Source organism: Stegostoma tigrinum, chromosome 9, assembly GCF_030684315.1.
Source record: "Stegostoma tigrinum isolate sSteTig4 chromosome 9, sSteTig4.hap1, whole genome shotgun sequence".
Taxonomy (NCBI): domain Eukaryota; kingdom Metazoa; phylum Chordata; class Chondrichthyes; order Orectolobiformes; family Stegostomatidae; genus Stegostoma; species Stegostoma tigrinum.
Window position 1 is genome coordinate 16,284,818 of NC_081362.1, and position 15,895 is coordinate 16,300,712.

The window sequence follows — 15,895 nt, forward strand, 5'->3', positions numbered from 1 at the left end:
TTCTGCACAGACAGTCACCTGAGGCCTAAATCCGACCCAGATCCCTGGCGCGGTGAGGCAGCAGCGTTAACCGTCAAGCCACTGTCCCATTCCTGTGTATGGATGTAGTGATGATCCAGCTTGTCGAGAGCAGACTCAACACGATGCCTTGTAGCAGGTTGACTTGTTTTTTAAAGGTGGAAACAGGTAAAGGTTACACAAGATATGCTGGTGTTTGTGGTATTGGACTGAGAGTTTGGAATGTGCAAGTCTAGCCAAACACAGCTAGCTGTGGAATTGAAGTCAATAAATAAATGTTTCTGGCACCTTGAAATGTAGGATGAAAGCCCAACTAGTTCACGAATGCCCTTCATGGATGAGAGCTCTCTACCCCTTACCCAGTCTGGTGCACATGCAGTCCTACACTATGGCATTTATACTCAGAACCATTGGGAATAGGAGCATGAATAGGCATTTGGCCTGTCTAATCTGTTTCACCAGTCAACTGGATCATGGCTGACCTTCTACCTCAACACCGTCTTCCCATACTGTACCCATGTCCCTTTGATGTCTTTAATATCTAGAAATCTGTTAACCTCTGGTCTGTGCATATTCAATGATTGTATTCTGCCCTGTAGTGCAGAAGATTTCAAGATTCATCTCCCTGTAAATGAAGAAATCCCCCTGGCTCAAGACACCTGCAGGCAGGGTTAAGCACCCTTTCTGCCTGTACCCTGTGGAATCCTGTAAGAATTCTGTGTGTTTCAGCGAGATCTTTCATTCTTCTAATCACTGGGGAATATCAGCTCAGTCTGTACTCTGAGGACAGCCCTGCCTATTTTGAACTTCAGTTACACTCCTTATGCAGGTTTAGCCCTGATAGGGTAAAGAGCTACACTGGGTATAGTCTGAACAAGGCTTCGTTCAACAACATTTACTCCTGTATTTGAAACCCCCAGCAATAAAGGCCAACACACCATTTTCCCTCCTCATTGCTTGCTGCACATGCAGTGTAACTTCTGTGACTCATAAACAAGGTCAGCCTATACACATCAACACTTCCCAATCTCTCACCATTGAAGGAATGCTATGTATTTTTGCTTCTCCTTCTGAAGTCTGGGTTTTTTTTTCACCTCGATAAATACAGACTCCCCAGCTTGAGAGATTTGCCTTGCACTGTGGATGTCTACAAAACTGTGTTAATTTGAATAAAGGAATTAATGTGAAAGAACTTGCCGAATTTCAATCATAAGTATCCATGCAGTGTTGTAAACCAGGAGGCAACAGTTCAAAGACTTTGAGCTGCACAAATATTCTACCTCAAACTATTCCACACCCACGATTTATCCATCCTCCTTAAGAACATGTCCTTCTCACAGCCATTTTGTTGGATTAATCTTCACCTACATTTCCAACACTTTTACAACTCCTCAAGCATTCAAAGAAAGTAGAAGAGCAAAATATTGAACATTCCAGTGTTTGTTACTTTTGGGCTACATCACAGCAGTCTCCTGGAGATGAATCCTTAATTCCTGAAGATTATGAGACATTCGTAGAGTGTTGGCATCCCTGGGTTAATGCTGCTTGGATTCAATGGCCATTGCATTTTGGAAGGTGTTGTTTTTAAGGAATGCTGTCTTGTTGATAATTTGTAAACTAAAGTGTACATTAGCAGCTTAAGATCACTTTGGATACAGGATTAAACTTTACAACTTGAATCTCAATAATGAGGAGGTCCACGAAGACATGAAACAAGGAGGACAGCAGTAGAAAATTAGATTGGAGGCCAGATGTAGTTGCATTTTCTCAGCAAGCCACTGACTGTGAAGCAGGTCAGGTTCCTACTTCGAAGGTTAGTCATTCAAATGTGAATTTGGAAATCTGGAAAGAGGATTTGTGTTCCGAAGGGGATCTTTTGTCTGAGCTGTAATTTTGTTTTTAATATGTATATTATTGTAAATATAGGCTCCACAAAGAAAGCCGAAGCGATTCTTCCCGTTCTAAGGAATCAGAAGCGCAGAAGAGGCCGTCCTTTCTCCTGCGAGTGCTTCGAGCAGCGTTACCCCTGCAGTTATTGTTGCTGATGCTGATCGCTCTGGCCTGCCTGGTGCCAATGACTGAGGAAGACTATAGCTGTGCTACGTCCAACAACTTTGCCCGATCCTTCCACCCCATGCTGAGGTACACCAATGGCCCCCCTCCAATATGACCAGTGGAAGAGAGATTTGAGGAATGGCACCATCTCCAGAAGCAGTTCGTCATCGGAAGGGGGAAAGGCAGGCTTGGCTGCTTTAGGGCTCTCCACACCATTGGCTGCTCTGCGCGATGTCCTTCGAAACCACTCAGGTCAAACTGAAGTCACAAGACGGGCGTGAAAGTAACCAGTCCACACTCCCAGATCCAGGATTCAAAGAGAAACATGTAAAATACAAATTTAAATAACTTTTTAATGAGCAGTTATTTTCTACAGTGTTCGCTTTAGGCATGGCCTTGTACAGTTTGAGCTTTCAAACTGAACGATGTACATCTGGAAGAGAGTCTGCGCTGGATAGTATTGAGATGTAAGTAAAATTTCAGGCAGTGTTGGTGAGACAATTATTGGATGTAAACAAAAATTGAACAGATTATTTGTGTACAGATTGTCAAAGCTATTTTATGTTTTAATATTACCCCTTGCATTTATTACACACGCTGATCATTTTTACGTTGTGAGCTGCTTTTGAGAAACATGCACGGAATAAATACTTCCCTTTCTCAATTTTCCTTTGTGGGAGGCGGCATGGATGTGTACATAGGATATAAATATAAATGCTTCTACAACCTGAACCTCTTGCTTTACGCAATGGGTGGGGCACGTGTTTGTAGCAATTCCAAAGTGAATCAGGTGATGAGATTTGAAACAAGGGAGGCCGCTTGAACAGTATCACTCCTGTTTGACTGCTCTGCTTGTCTAATTGTGGCATGTTCCGACAATGGTCAAACCATAGCACGCTTTTTTTTCTATTCAAAAGCAGCCTTGTGTGTCTACAATTAATAATATGAAAGCTGGTTCTTTTTGGTATACAGCAGAAAGCTGGGTCTCTCATTAAAGGACCTTCTTCTTTCACCTTGGTCTTTGTGTCGTCACTACTTTGCATCAGTTGCACACTCCACCATAGATTCTGCCCCCTGAACTCGATGCAGCATGTACCCACTTTGACTTCCGCCCCTCTTCCATGGAAGCCACTGCAGGTGAGTCACCCCTCATCTGATACCATGAGGGCGTGGGAAGTGAACCAGCAGTTGGAAATAGCTCATCATACATCCAGCACAATAGGAAAGTGTGGTCCACTGTTGTTTGTCATTCATGTGTACAATCTAGACAAGAACATGGTTAGTAAGTTTGCGGATGACACCAAAATTGGTGATCTGGTGGACAGTGAATAGGGTCGTCCAAGAATACCACAGCTTTTTGATGGAGTTTAATTTAGATAAACATGAGATGTTGCATTTTAGCAAGATAAAACAGGGCAGGACTTGCACAGTTAGTGGGAAGGCCCAGGGGATTGTTGTCGAACAGAGAGACCGAGCATTGCAGGTACATAGTTCCTTGAAAGTGGAATCACAGGTAGACAGTTTGGTGACGAAGGTATTTAGCACACTTGCCTTCAATGGTCAGAGCACTGAGGACAGGAGTTGGGGCATCATGTTATAGCTGTACAAGCCATTGGTTAGGCCACATTCAAAGTACTGTGTACTATTCTGGTTGTCCTGCTATAGGAAAGATGTGATTAAATTGGAAAGGTGTAAAAAAGACTGACAAGGATGTAACGGGGACTGCAGGGTTTGAGTTATTAGGAGAGGATGCATAGGCTGGGTCTTTGTTCCCTGGAGCGTAGGAGGCTGAGGGGTGACCTTATCAAGGTTTACTAAATCGTGAGGGGCATAGCTAAGGTGAATAGCCAAGGTCTTTTCCCCACAGTGTGGGGTGTCCAAAACTAGAGGGCATATGTTTAAGTTGAGAGGGGCAAGATTTAAAAACCTGAGGGACAACTTTTTCACACAGTGGGTGGTGTGAGTATGGAATGAGCTGCCAGAGGACGTGGTAGAGGCATGTACAGTTACAACATTTTAAAGTTTGGACAGGTACATGGGTAGGAAAGGTTTCGAGGGATTGGGTCGCATTTTCCTGCATTCGGCCTGTTTCGTTTTAGGAAATCTGGTTGGCATGGATGAGTTGGGCTGAAGGGTCCGTTTCTGTGCTCTATGACTCTATACCAGTGAGTTAATCAATTAGTGCATCTCCCCTGATCGCTCCCTATAAAGTTATACAAGGTGTCTAGTCCAGTTCCCATTTAAAAGTTATTATTGAATCTATTTCCACCACTCTATTTGGTAATGCATTCTAAATATTTGCACCTTCTTTCCTAAGTTTTTACTATTTTCCTCCTGTTACTTCTGGATATTTTGCCAATTACTTAAATCTGTGTCCTTTGATTACCGGTTGTCCTGCAGTAGAAATAGTCTCTCCACATTCAGTCAACCTCAACTTTGCATTTCTCTAACATTGGGTATCTAGAATTTGGCAGGAGCGAGCTGCAATGTAAGTGGTGAGTCATATAAAGCTTTAGCAAATGCCTTTGCTTTTCTACCCTGTGCCTCTATTTTTAAAGCCTATGTGCTTTTTTTATTTCCCAATTGCCCTTTTCAACTGGTATCATCACTACTGTTTACCTGGTGCACCTTGTCATCTACCATTTGTCAGTGTATTGGAAAAATCTTCCTTCAAAGATTGTGACGTTTCCTCTTGGCTGCGATAGCGTTATAGTCCCTTCCTCTACCTTGTTTACCGGTACTGTTCGGTGTTCTATCTTTCCAGGGCACAGTGCAGCCCTGCTTAGATGTATAATGCTGAGATTTGGGAGTTTTAAAGCAAAACGCAGTAACAGTCACATTAGCTCACTGTTTTATTCCACCCATTCAATATGCAAATAAAATCATTTTACATGCACAGGATTTCCTAAATTAAAATCACACAAATTACAGACAGCGTCAGCTGCAATAACATATTAAGAAAGAGAAGTCTGCTACAAAACACTTTCTTGGTGCTACAAAGTGCAGACCCTTCATGGGGGTGAGGAGGGGAAGGGTCACTATTAGTTTACTATGTAGTGCATCGCAATAGGTAGTTCAAACAATTCATCAATGTAGGTAGTTTTCTTACAAGGTAGAATGAGTTATGATGTGTGAAACATGAACAAGGAGGATCTTTGGCATTGATATTACTGCATAAGCAATTGATTGATGCGTTTCTCCTCCTGGGATTTTGCGTTTGCCTTCTGGAGAAGATTTCTGTTCTTGTTTGCACATGTGTTGGTTTAACAGGGAATAATTTACTCTCCTGCTAGAAACTCATGACCATGACGATGGGTGGAGTGTGAGCTGAGATACGTGTGGCCCCCAATGACAGATATTCATCATTCAACTTCTTGTTATAATTTCACACAATTTTCAAATGGGTGGGAAATAGACTGACAATGAAATTAGCAATAGTGGTTCCAATTTCGAGCGGAGCCTCACTGAGTTGGATTACAGACATTCTGCAGAAATGTGGAAAACCAGCCACATTTTTTTGGGGGAATATCACTCCCATTTCACAATGTGTCTAGGAAAAACACAAACCAGCATCTCATCACAATGAATTTGTGATCGAACCGTTTTGTTCTTCTTCAGGAATGTGTGCATATTACAATTTACAGCCAGTCTATCAGTTACTCATTTTAGGGAGCTACATTTGAGCAATCAGCAACAGACTATTTTGCTGCTTAAGACAAACTGTGACAGGTTCTTAACTATTTTTTAAATACACCAGCTAAAATGTAAATGAAAAAAACAAGAATACACACTCTGGTTGTCAAGCTATAACTCTTTGGGGTCATGGCTAGCACATTGCACTGAGAGTGTGTTTGTGTGAAAGGATTTCAATGAAGTGAGCTCAGACTACCAATTAGTAATTAACACATTACAGTACATTTTTTTCCCTAAAAATCCTCTGTTCTTGCATTACATTCAATCTCAATCTCTTGTATATGTACACAGGCAGAATTGTATCACACATGGAGCAAAAGGGAAAGGAATTTAAAGCTAAAATTAACATGGTTTTTTACATATTTAACTGAAAGCCAAGTATACAGTTCTTCAGTATTCCTCTGCATTGCATAGCCCAAATTGTCTCTGTGAGGAAAGTACAATGCAGGAAAATACCTTAGTTGACAAAACATTTGTCTTTTAGACGATTATCACCGTTGACTTGAAATCCAAGTGTTCCCGCTCATCAGAATTGTACTGCATTATGTAGTTGAACAAACTAGAATCAAGAGTATTTAGCAATTAAATATTTCTTTTAAAAAATACAGTACACATATAGGTTTTTCTTAAACATCACTGTAGACATTTTTCTTCAAACATTGTGAGACCAGTGGAGTCGGTAGCACAATAGGATCACTGGAACTCACTTGCGGTGTGTGAACACATTATACGGATGTGATTTAGTTCACTTTGTATGTAATACCTGAAGATTGGACTCTGATTGGATTTCAAAACTAGCCATTTCAGGATCACAATCACTGCACAAAAAAAATTGGCCAAACACAAATGAGCTGTTTGACTGCTGGGATTGGGGGACTGTGAAATATTTGGTCATATCTATAACCACTGGTGCTCACTGCCTCTAATTCTATTCAAAATAGCAGCAAGGGGTAGATTTATAACTGTTTGCATAATTTGCTGAATGGCACATTAATCAGCTGCCTTTAAAATAATCTAACACCTGCCATTTCTTGCCTGTTTAATAATACTCAGTGACTAATATGTAGTGATAATTGCGATGAAGTGCTAAGATGTAAAGCTATATATAAACTGCAACTTTTGTGTAAACTATGATAATGATAAACCCTATGAGATCCCGTCTTCAATTAGTCCAAAACAAACTGTTAAGAAAACTATTTGCAAACTCTGCGATGAAACAGAAGATACCTAATGCTTTGAAAGTTGCTATAATTCACTAAAGTGTATATCTTCGATAACCCATAGAAATACATTCATTTTGTCTGTATTTATGAGTCACAAAACAATTTACCTCAAAATAATCTGCTGCTTAGAGCAGAACTTCTGTGTTGCACAGTATTGAGACAGGGAGTGCTAAACTTTGTTTTATCAACTACTGAATTAAGCAGAAACAAATTTACATGCACAAATGCATTTTTCCTTTACAAGAACATTTTAGACAATGCTGTTCAGCCCTTTTTGACAGCCATACAAAAGGTAGTTAGATTACCATGTGGCATCTTGCATGTGACCAACAATTAATAGTGTGGTAACATTTAGCCTTATAGTAAAATAATATGACCATCACCATGCTTGTCACTGCGCCTGGGAATCTGATTCCTGTAGGCTGGGCTTTGTGAGTGATAACTGCTTCCAATAAAGGCAAGCAAGAGGGAGAGAAAAGAAATCAGCCACCCTCTCATATCCAACAAGAAGCTGATTAGATGGGACATAAAATAGAAGGAAAGAGTTTCATACATTTACTGCATCAATGCTTTGATCACACATTTGGAAAATACTTGTTTTGTGGTGCTTTAAGATATGTTGTTTTCAGCCAAAGGTCTTAAGAGAAGCTCAACGTAGCCAGCATGAATATATGAAGACTGCTGAAGCTAATGGTGGTGGGTTTTTTTACAGACTAACTCCAATATTTGCTAACCAAAAGAAGATATTGTTGCTCAAGGTGAATCATTAGGTAGCTGGAGACTGCAAGCCATCCTTACCAAGGTGAATATTGAAACTGTCTTAACTACCTGACCATCAAGAATAAATTGTTCAGTCATCAAATGGAAGTGTCTTATAGTTCCCCAGCTGCTGCACATCAGATCAACTACTTCAAGGAACTAATGATAGTTTCTCTTGTGACACAGTGATATCCCTATCTCTAGGATGAAAGGCCTGGGTTCGAGTCTCATCAGAGGTCTATCATAAATACTTTGAATGGGTTGCTTAGGAAAATACCCAAGGAACTAACAGTAGGGCTACTGTGACAAAGTGGTAATGGCCCTACCTCTGGGTCATAAGAGCTAGGTTCCATTCCTACCTTCTCCAACAGCGTTTTCTTACACATCTGAACAGGTTGAATAAAAAATATCTAGGGAACTAACAAATACAAGGTCATCTCCATTTTACAGGTTGGGCATAGGAAACGATCTGGAACATTAATATGCAATTCTTTATGCATTGTGTCAACCAATATCACCCTGTTATTGGCTCACTGTGTCTATACAGGTTCTCTGTGTAGTTCCATTTGTGGTAAATAAATTTGAGTGTTAGTGTTATCTGGAATGGATTGACAGTGTGCGATTTTGACACAGACAGGAGAACGTGGTACTGATATGTACTGACGTGTAAATCGCTGCAACTAATGTGGTGGGAAGTAAAGAGTTCCTTTCTTTACCGTATTCATGGGAAATATGGGCCCAGCATTTAGAGGTACTCGACATTGTTTCTCCTTAGCCCGACCCATACCAAACAAGGGCTCTTCCAAGTTCATCTAGTTGGGACTGTGGACTGCCCAATGGAATAGAGAATAGATGGACCTAAAACAATAAGTTATATTTACGTAATCCCTTTAATGTAATGATATACCTCAAGGCACTTGAAAGGAGCTTTGTGAAACACGTACATCACCAAGCCAGACCGAGAGATATTAAGTTAGATTATCTAAACCTTTATGACAAAGATTTGGCAGGAAGGGTCGGGGGCTTGGGCCTTAAAGAAGGAAAGTGAGGTAGAGTGGTGCAAAGAGGGAATTCTAGAACTGAAGGCTTAGGTGACTGAAGTCATGACTTCCAATGGTGGAGAAATTCTAGCTGGGAATGTACAAATGCCACATTTAAGAGTGGTGTAAATATTTTGAGGGTTGTGTGGTTGGAGGAGAAGGCAGAGATGGACGGGTCAGGCCTTAAAGGGATTCAAAAACAAGGTTAAGAAATCTAAAGTCAAAGCTTTCCTTGACTGAGAGCCAAAGGAAGGCCAGAGAATACAAAGGCATTTAATGTATGCGATTTACACAGAGAAATCAGGACAGTAGAAACTACGCAGGTCTATAGGGTGGTCAAGAAGGCATATGGCATGCTTTCCTTCATTGGGCAGGGTATTGAGTACAAGAGTTGGCAGGCCAAGTTGCAGTTGTATAGGATTTTGGTTAGGCCACATTTGGAGTACTGTGTACAGTTCTGGTCGCCACATTACCAAAAGGATGTGGATGCTTTGGAGAGGGTGCAGAGGAGGTTCACCAGGATGTTGCCTGGTATGGAGGGTGCTAGCTATGAAGAGAGGTTGAATAGATTAGGATTATTTTCATTAGAAAGATGGAGATTGAGGGGGTACCTGATTGAGGTCTACAAAATCATGAGGGGTATAGACAGGGTGGATAGCAAAAAGCTTTTTTCCAGAGTGGGGGACTCAATTCCTAGGGGTCCTGAGTTCAAAGTGAGAGGAGGAAAGTTTAAGGGAGATATGTGTGGAAAGTTCTTTACACAGAGAGTGGTGGGCGCCTGGAATGCGTTGCCAGCGGAGGTGGTAGACACGGACACGTTAGCCTCTTTTAAGATATATTTGGACAGGTACATGGATGGGCAGGGAGCAAATGGACACAGACCGTTAGAAAATAGATGACAGGTTAGAGAAAGGATCTTGATCGGCGCAGGCTTGGAGGGCCGAGGGGCCTGTTCCTGTGCTGTAGGTTTCTTTGTATCTTTGTTTCACTCGGGATTGATAAAGTACTTTGGACAGAGTGGAACAGTTGGATTAGTTCGGTGTTGAAAATGGACTATTGGCAGAAAAGGGGCAAGTGGGATTAATTTGAGATGAACAGGGCTGCGCAGATTTAGGACAATGCAGAGAGGTGCAAAATGGCAACAAGAGCAGGATGGACTGAGGAGGTTCCTTCTATAAAATCCTATTGTTGCCCAGTTAGTGACAACAAGAACTCCATAGCAGTAAAAAAAATTGAATAACCTTAAAAGTATTTGCACCTTTATTGGATAGCCAGAGCTAAGTCACGGCCAAATGCATGTGCTTTGGGTGAGTGAGAGAAATATAATTTAGCCAAACAAAATACATTACATTAAAATACATTTATTCTGAAATACTATCCCCAATTCTGATATATGCTGATGGTGAATCCTCAATCTCTATCAGAATGTAATCTAACATTCAACCCAATGTCATTTTCTGATATATGCCATTGTCTAGCCATAAGTGCACCATAGATTACTGAATGCCTCGTGGAAAGGTTCACACATATACTACTTAAAAGATTTTGATTCTCAAAGATTCCTGTATTTCCCCTTCAAAAAAAATCCCACAGCCTGGGTTTTTTTTACCTTTGAGATCTGCATCTCTCCATGCTCCTGTCTTCTTATACATAGCTGTCTGATACTCAGCCTTCCGAAGCAGTAAAGCTTTGTGAGAGATTCACCAGAATAAACCCACACATTAGATAAGAAAGCTATAAACATGGGAGCTGCTTCTCTGACTCTCACTCCAAGCACTTTTCATGAAGACATTTACTGAAAAAGAGCAAATTTTAACCGACCACCCCATACCTCACCTCATTTACACTTGATCAACTGCTGGTTACGGACTCACCGTGTATGAGAGAAAGGTTGAGGCTAATCTATGGACTTATCAGACATGCTAAAGAAAGCACCATGTTTTTGCTCTGAAATTGACAACACATATACCCAGAAAACAGGAGGAATGATACAGAATCATACAGTACAGCGTGATGCTAATCGGCCCAAGTGCAAGTTGCTGTGGAATCTGCTTCCTATGCTCAGTGAGGAAGTGCGTTCCCAATTTCAACAACTTGTTTCTTAAAAAAAAACTCCCTCAGTACTGCTCCCACTCCACCAGTTCTCCACCTAACTGTTCTATCAATTATCTCCACCACATTCTGTGGTTGCTGATATCCCCTTTATTATTGTGGACAGTCTGAATAATTTTTCTGTTATGACTTTACCCAGGAGAGAAAATTCATCTTGTCCATTGACTGGTGAAAGCTGAGATCTAATGAACTCAATACTGTGGAACATAAACAGCTGAGTAAGGGTGCCGTGGTTCTAACTGAAGCCAGGAATGGTTGAGCAGGAAGGTTCCTATTTGGGTGATTTCATGGATTGCCCCAACATGCCTTCCATGGACATTGAGGGTAGACCCAAGGGATCTAACATACAAAGTAGGTCATTGCTGTATCATCACTGCATGCCCAAATCTTGCTCCAGAACTAATTTGCCAAAGTCTTTGGGTTCCAGCATCGTCAACATCAAAACATCAACACACCGCCTCAATGGCACCATGACACCTAACCAATAAGCATCTGGCACACTGTACAAAAAAAGGCACCAAATGAGGAAACATTGCGTCGAAGGCCATTTGTTGACCCTTTGTAGAGAATAAGCATCCTACGATTATTGCAGCAATGATATGGAGTAAACGGTAGTGTTGCAAAAAAATTCCCTACAAACCACCAGTGTTTTGAGGTAGTAGCCAGTGTTGACATTGGTAATGTAATATTGTGCTGATGTGGTGCAACATGACAGGACATTGATCTGGAGTGAGCCTCCTATTCCTGCCCAGGGTTTAGATTCTGATTTTGTTTTTTCTATCAAAGAAGTGTCAAAAAGCTTTGGAGGAATGAGGCCGTTGATGTTTGAGGTCTGGGTGGTGTCCTGATCACGGTGCTTTGGTCATCTCTCCACACACAGACTTTAAAAATGTATTCTTGACATACAAGCAAGGTTGTTCTTTATTGGCTGTCTCTTGTCAAGGAGAAGGTGATGGTGGACCTTCTTGAATTGCTGCACTCCATGTGGTGATAGTGCTCCCAAAGGTGGCCATTCAGGAGGGAATTCCAAGACTTTGATGCAGCAATGATATGTGACTTAACTGAAGGTGTGTAGAGTATTGGCTGTAATTAGCCCTGAACTCATTATAAACTCCTAATTGTGCATAAAATAAAACAAATCAATTTATTCAGCCTTTTAACAAGCATTATGTAAACCCCAATTAATGAGCAAAGATGATGTAATGGCCAATGGGACCAAGATTGGCACCAGAATTAGCAGAGGAACTGAGTTGACAACAGGATCATTTGGGTCATGGGGAAATTCACAGGCCAGGTTCATGGGGGTTATGTTTGTGAGATTCATTTTTTTTTATTTTGTTCTTACTGAAGATGAGGGAGTGAAGGGAATTCAGCAGAAGGGTAAAGCTCCCTCTACTCTGTGCCCGCAATATGGCACTAGCTCCAAAGATTGGTACCAGTGTGGGTTATTTTTCTCCTCGATTCCCTAGCACAGCTGCCAATGGGATCTGGATGGATATGAGGAGAAGTCCATTAACTCTGTTCACCTTTATCCTGGTTCTCCATCCAAACCTTCACCAGCAGATTTGACCTTGGCTAGCAGAGGTGAACGCTCAGTGGCCTAACTCATTCTGTTGCCAAGTGTTTATCAGAAGGCCAAGGATGATCAATCCTTTGGGAATGCTCCAATAGTACATTCACCTTCATGTCCTTTGCGGTCGTATTCTAGTGAAGCATTTGGAATTTCATTAAATTCTTTGAGAAGATTAGAGAACTTTACAAAACTGCTGGAACGCTATGCTGTTCCCGCATCACTAGCAAGCCCTTTCCAATTTAGTAAGTATACAAAATACAGGGCTTCCTTTGTTGCAGAGTGGTTTGCGTTTGGATGAAGCTGAAGCGATATAAATTTTGCTGCAGTGATGTGCTTCATTTGCAAGTGATTGTAGGTAGTTTTCTGTTGGGACCTCCGTTAATACTGCATACCATTCAAATCACTGACCTATCTTGATGTTTCAAAACTCACATCTGTCTTCTTTAGTGACAGTAAAGAAGAGGAAGGCGTGGTCCCTCTATTTATTGGATTGGCTCCATTTCCTCCAGGCTGCGGCTTGTCCATAGGCGTGTGCATTCTGTGAGCATCCAGCATCTCCAGGAGCAAATCATAGAGTGGTACCACATTCTTACATTTCATACTGTAGAGGTGTTCCATTCCCTTGTTACTGTTGACCAAAGCACAATGTTGGAAATTAGCACCATCTCAACACATGAGACACACAGAAATATTCCAGAACTTCCCAAGATCATTCATACATTTGTACAGAGCAGTCACTCAGAAGAAAGATATGTGTATTAATTTGATATATTGTACATAATTAGAATGTCATAGAAAATCAAGGGAAGGGAAGCCATCATAGAGATGTTGCTACTGTTTGATTACAAAGGTACTTTAACAGTTTCCTGGCACAAACAATCTCTTTTTTGTCCCACTGGAGCATAGGGGATTGAGAGGTGACCATATAGAAGTTTATAAAATCGTGAGGGGCATAGATGGAATTAATTGTACGTGTCTTTTCTCTAGGATGGGGGATTTCAAGGCTAGTGGGCACATTTTCAAAGGTGAGAGGAGAGAGAAACAGAAAAAGACATGAGGGGCAAATGTGTTTTACACAGACAGTAGTTTGCATGTGGAATGAACTTCCTGAGGAAGTGGTGGGTGTGGATATGATTGTAAAGTTTAAAAGACATTTGGATAGATACATGAATAGGAAGGTTTGGAGGGAAAAAGACCAGGAAGCAGGAAGGTGGGACTAGTTTAGTTTGGGATAGTGTTGAAGTGAATGGTCTGTTTCCATGCTGTATGACTCTGTCAGTCTTAACCATCACACCCCATCCCTCTGCACCTCCCCTCCCCATTCCATTCACTTCCTTCAAGCTAACAGGTTATTATGTGTAACTGTGGATTGACTGTGTATGCATTTTTAATGGGATATTATCAGGCCCCTTGTTTCACCTCTGTGACCAGGAAACTGATGACTGTATCAGTGCTGCTCACCACTCTCACTCGAACTGGAGAATTTACTCAACTTCACGCGGTCTATCTCTGACTCTTCCTTCATTTCTCTCTCACCATTTCTGACAATAGGCTTCCAACAGATATTCACTGTAGGCCATGACCACACACTTCGTTATGTCTGGCTACCAAACAGGATTCTGTTCTTTTCTCCCAGTTTATTTGTCTGTGTCACATCTGTTCTGCTACAGTAACCTTGTACAGAAGAGAATCAGAATCCCTATGCTGTGGAAACAGGCCCTTCAGCCCAACATGTGCACACTGACCCTCAGAGCATACCACCCAGACCCATCCCTGTGTAACTCACCTAATCTACACACACCCCTGAACACTACGGGCAATTAAGCATGGCCAATCCACCTAACCTGCACGTCTTTGGACTGTGGGAAGAAATTGGAGGACCTGGAGGAAACCCATGCAGACACGGGGAGAATGTGCAAACTCCACACAGATAGTTGCCTGAGGCTGGAATTGAACCAGGTCCCTGGCGCTGTGAGGCAGCAAGGCTAACCACTGAGCCACCGTGCCACTTCTGAAATGTCTCACTTTTTGTTTAATGAAGGGTTCTCCCACAGCAGTGCTGACAGGGCCCTTGATTGTGCCTATTACATTTCTCCCACTTCTCCCCTTCCTCCCGGAACCATGACAGCATTCCTGGTGTCATCAGCTTCCACCTGCCAACGTCCTAAACAGATCATCCTCCACCATTTCCACCACCCTCAACAGCATGTCACCACCCCAGACACATCCTCCTTTTCCCTTTCCATTTAGCATTCCAAAGGGATTATCCTGTCCACCACACCGAAGCCCCGACCACATTCATTGCAAATGACACCATCCTCTGGAGGTTCAGGAGGTGTAAAATCTGCCATTTAACCTTTTCCCGTTTCACCATCCAAAGCTCCTCCCACAAAACCCTTCCAAGTGAAACAAAGATTTACTTGTTCTTTGATTTAGTGCAGTGTCCACTGCTTACACTAAGGAGTTTGGATTACCTCTTTGCAAAAGACCTCCCCATTCCAAGACAGAACACAACCCAAGTTTCCAGTTGCTTGTCATTTAAGTTCTGCACCTTACTTGCACACCGGCCTCTCTGTCCTCTGCCTGCTGCACTGCTAGAGGAAAGTTAACGTAACTTTGAAGGAAGGAAATTATTACGCTGGAGAGTCTTCAGAAGAGTTTTGCAAGGAATGAAGAGTTTGTGTTATAAAGGAAGACTGGAAAGGCTGGGAATGTTTTTCACTGGAGAGTAGGAGGCTGAGAGGTGACCTTATAGAGGTTTATAAAATCATGACAGTTAGGTTAACATAAGGTTAACGGTAGATGTCTCTAATCTAGGAATGGGGATTTCAAAACTAGGGGGGTACATTTTTAAGGTGAGAGGAGAGAGATTTAAAAAAAGACAGGGGGGCAAATTTTTTACACAGAGGGTGGTTTGCGTGTGGAATGAACTTCCTGAGGAAGTGGTGGTTGCTAGTACAATTACAACATTTAAAAGACACTTGGATAAGTATGTGAATAGGAAAGGTTTGGAGGGATATGGCCCAGGAGCAAGCAGGTGGGACTAGTTTAGTTTGGGATTATGTTTGGCATGGACCGGTTAGACTGAAGAGTCTGTTTCCAGGCTGTATGACTCTACGACTCCGACAGCACCTCATCTTTGCAGCCTCTGGGCTTAACACTGAATTCAACAAATTCAGACTGAAATCTCTGCTCTTCTTTTGTTTCCATTTTTGTTTGCAGCCTAGATTTTGCATTTGGATGGTAGGTGTTTATCATTCAGTCATTCACATATCCTTGAGACATACCTGTGGTCTCTTCTCCCATTCCCACCCCTGCATCGCCCTTACTTTTGTCATCTTCAATCTCTCCACTCTTCAGTCTAGCAGAGAGTCTTCCTTCTGGACCTTTCCCACCTTCCCTTCTTTATTTGTGCTAACTCA

At 41.8% G+C, this 15,895-nt stretch overlaps 2 protein-coding genes across 13 annotated transcripts in view; one reads left to right on the forward strand and one right to left on the reverse strand.

Moving 5' to 3' along the window:
• Positions 1-3,085, forward strand: part of syne1b (spectrin repeat containing, nuclear envelope 1b) — a 504,959-nt gene extending 501,874 nt beyond the window's left edge. For 10 of the 11 annotated variants that reach the window (XM_059648367.1, XM_059648364.1, XM_059648368.1 and 7 more), the window contains one exon: positions 1,945-3,085. In XM_059648367.1, coding sequence (XP_059504350.1) covers positions 1,945-2,188 — 244 coding nt within the window. In that variant the 3' untranslated portion in view covers positions 2,189-3,085. The remainder of the gene's footprint in view (positions 1-1,944) is intronic. The other variant, XM_059648370.1, reaches the window with a different exon arrangement.
• A 7,850-nt stretch (positions 3,086-10,935) lies between these two features.
• The window catches only part of esr1 (estrogen receptor 1), a 248,960-nt gene continuing 244,000 nt past the window's right edge, over positions 10,936-15,895 (reverse strand). For both annotated transcript variants that reach the window (XM_048535896.2, XM_059648375.1), the window contains one exon: positions 10,936-13,101. In XM_048535896.2, the coding sequence (XP_048391853.1) occupies positions 12,882-13,101 (220 nt within the window). In that variant the 3' untranslated portion in view covers positions 10,936-12,881. The remainder of the gene's footprint in view (positions 13,102-15,895) is intronic.